General features: G+C 32.9%; 1 protein-coding gene across 2 annotated transcripts in view; it reads right to left on the minus strand.

The window, feature by feature from the left end:
- Positions 1 to 2,837, minus strand: part of TTC7B (tetratricopeptide repeat domain 7B) — a 112,597-nt gene that overhangs the window by 67,710 nt on the left and 42,050 nt on the right. For both annotated transcript variants that reach the window (XM_010003710.1, XM_010003709.1), the window contains exons 9-10: positions 2,430 to 2,513; positions 1,125 to 1,229 (exon numbers count right to left, since the gene is read on the minus strand). In XM_010003710.1, the coding sequence (XP_010002012.1) occupies positions 1,125 to 1,229; positions 2,430 to 2,513 (189 nt within the window). The remainder of the gene's footprint in view (positions 1 to 1,124; positions 1,230 to 2,429; positions 2,514 to 2,837) is intronic.

A 2,837-nucleotide genomic window follows, 5' to 3' on the forward strand; every position in this document is an offset into this window, starting at 1 on the left:
AAAAAAAAAAGCATTTTAAACTTTTTGTGGTTTTTCTTTTTTTTTTTTTTTTTTTTTTTTTTTTTAAATAAAAAGGCATTTTTTGGTTCATATATGCCATCTACCATTTTTGGATTTCATAGAGTTCTTGTCTCCTGAATTACTTCTTTAGGAAAATCAATTACAAGAACTCCAACCCTGGAAAAAAAAAAAAAAATACAGCCATAGTGAACTCTGCATCACATACAGTACTTCTGAATGTATGTGAAGTCATCAACAGAGAAATATGTAAAAGATCAGGGTTTAACTGCACACCCATGCCAGCACACTATTTAACAATCTAGAAAGAAAAAAAAGTTGAATCAAATCCAGTACATGTAAATGCTAAGTACAGTAAGCTACTCCATATGGAGTCAATCCATAGGGAACGACTTAAAAACTAGGATGTACATTAATGATTAAAACTGTATTTTTGTCAGCCTCAGGAAGTCCTGCTTCTGCTACTGCACAGTTTTCTCAGTTTCTGCTTGTGACCTTTCCCTCCTCTTTTCCTCCTTTTTAAATAGACTCATTCTTCTAAAAATTACACTTGTATCTTGAAAACCACACAGTGTTCTTTGATTAACTTAATGGATTTTGTACAGATAAAACAATTTCAAGGTTATCTAAAATACAATTCCAGTAATATTTTCTAAAAAGACGTCCCTACTAGGAATTCAGAAACCCCAGCCATCTGCAAATATGCTATTACCTTAAGAGTCTCCTGAATACAAGGGATTTGTTTCATTATCATAGAAAAAAAAGGTATTTTACTCTTCCACAGACAAAAGAGAAATCTAAGTTGCATTTTTCATTTCTGTATGCTAACCATGTTTCAATTTCTAACATATGTTTAGCTGTGTCTTAAATCAGTATCAAGATAATCAGTATCATGATTACCTCAATAAACACAATCATTGCTGTAAAATGTTTCAAAATAGGCCATGCAAAGAGGGATGCACACATGCGTATACATATGTGGTGTACTTTCAGTGATGACCACATGCATGTAGTCACTGTGCAAAAGTACCTGCTACATCCCTGAACCAAAATTGTGTTGAATTTTAGCACAGCACTTGCTAAAAAGACAGAGTGCCAAAGCTTACCCAGTGGAGAGATCCCATACAGAGCTTTGCAGCAAGGAGTGGAATAGTTGCATCATCTGGTTTCAAACGTATACATTCCTTCAAGACTTTAACAGCTCGAGCAGACTGTTAAAAACATTTTCATTGAAATTACTAAAGGCATAAATATGTTTCACAAGTAGAAATTCCATGTGAAGCAGACATTACTAAATACTTTGTTGACAATTTGTCACTACTCCTCATGTAAGTGCAACACAAGAATTGCGGCACTGCTGTAATTATTTAACCCCTATGAACTCTTATTAAGTATCCCCAGTAAAACATTTGCCCGGAATTTAATTCCAATGGCATGTGATTCAGAAAAAAGTTCTGAGCTGGATTTAAGCCTTTGTTAGGTCTGTAAGCACACATTTGAGCCAGGCAAATCAAAGAGTAGGAAATGGACAGAGTCTTCAGGAGAAACACTGTCTTAGTGCTCTTTGGGAGTTACAACAGCACTTTGTTATACACTCTTGTATCAGAGCTATTCTTGTGTGGCACTGCTTCTCTTTTCTGAATTCATTTGCCTCAATCCAATCTCAATTTAGAAGATAACTCTAAGTAAACAGAGAACAGGAAGAAGAATCAAGTCCCTTTAGAACCAATGTGCTTCTAAAATATTTTCTAAAGAAAACACACATCATTCCTTTCCTCCATACTGAAGATAAGCAAACTACCCCCACTGAGAATGAACTTTTAAGAAAATCAGTATTGTTTACATTACATAATGAATGTGATTTATTTTATACAACTTGACAGAGGAAGTAAAAAAGAACTGAAAATAGAAGATTGCATCTGATAACAAAAGTTCCCAGTTTACATAAAACTTCTAAAAAAATTCATCTCACCTTAATTGCGCAGTATACACAGTCAGTAAAGACAAAGACAGTGATATTTTAAAAAGATACAGTCAGAAATTCCCAAAGGAAAAAAAATACCAAGAGCATCCTGAATCAGTGTTAATTTGTACCTAGGCATAAAATTTGTTCATCAAAACAGCACTGAAATTGTAACTTGGTTAATATGATCTGGTATAATTAATTAGTCGTATTCAATTAGCTTAGCTTAAGTCCGTTGGCAAGACAGTTCTTATCGTCATCTTTCAGTCTTTCTAGGTTAAAAACTACTGAAATAACATCATTCTTTGTACAGCACTAGGTATAATTTCTGGAGTACAGTGTACTTAAATGATTTAAGGATTCTAATTATTTTCAAAAAATTAAAATCATGGTAGCACCAAATCAAAAACCATCAGTAAAAGATTTGTATCAGAAAATGAAGACTTACTTTTCCTGCTGCCATCAAGGACAATGCAAACTGATACCAGAGATGGAATTCTTCAAACGCAAACTTCATGGCTCTTTCTAAACACTAATTTTTGGGGGAGAAATTGTTACTTAAGAGCACATTCTTCAATTATTAAAAATATACACTAGTATAAAATTTTTCTTATAGACTCATACCTAAAATACATGTAATTAAAATTTTATAACAATAAAAATAAGTAAAGACGAAACAAATGTAAAATTCTATACGGAAAAAGAGAACAGAATAGAAATTTATTATGTTTGTTTAAATACTCCTGCTGGTACTGTTATATTTAGTCTGAAAGAAGGAATTTTATGTATGAGGTTATAGCTGCAGACAGCAGGAGATAAATCTTAAGGGAAAAGGAAAATTGAACACACACTCTTT

The sequence above is a fragment of the Chaetura pelagica genome, unplaced genomic scaffold, assembly GCF_000747805.2.
Source record: "Chaetura pelagica isolate M959 unplaced genomic scaffold, ChaPel_1.0 scaffold48, whole genome shotgun sequence".
Classification (NCBI taxonomy): domain Eukaryota; kingdom Metazoa; phylum Chordata; class Aves; order Apodiformes; family Apodidae; genus Chaetura; species Chaetura pelagica.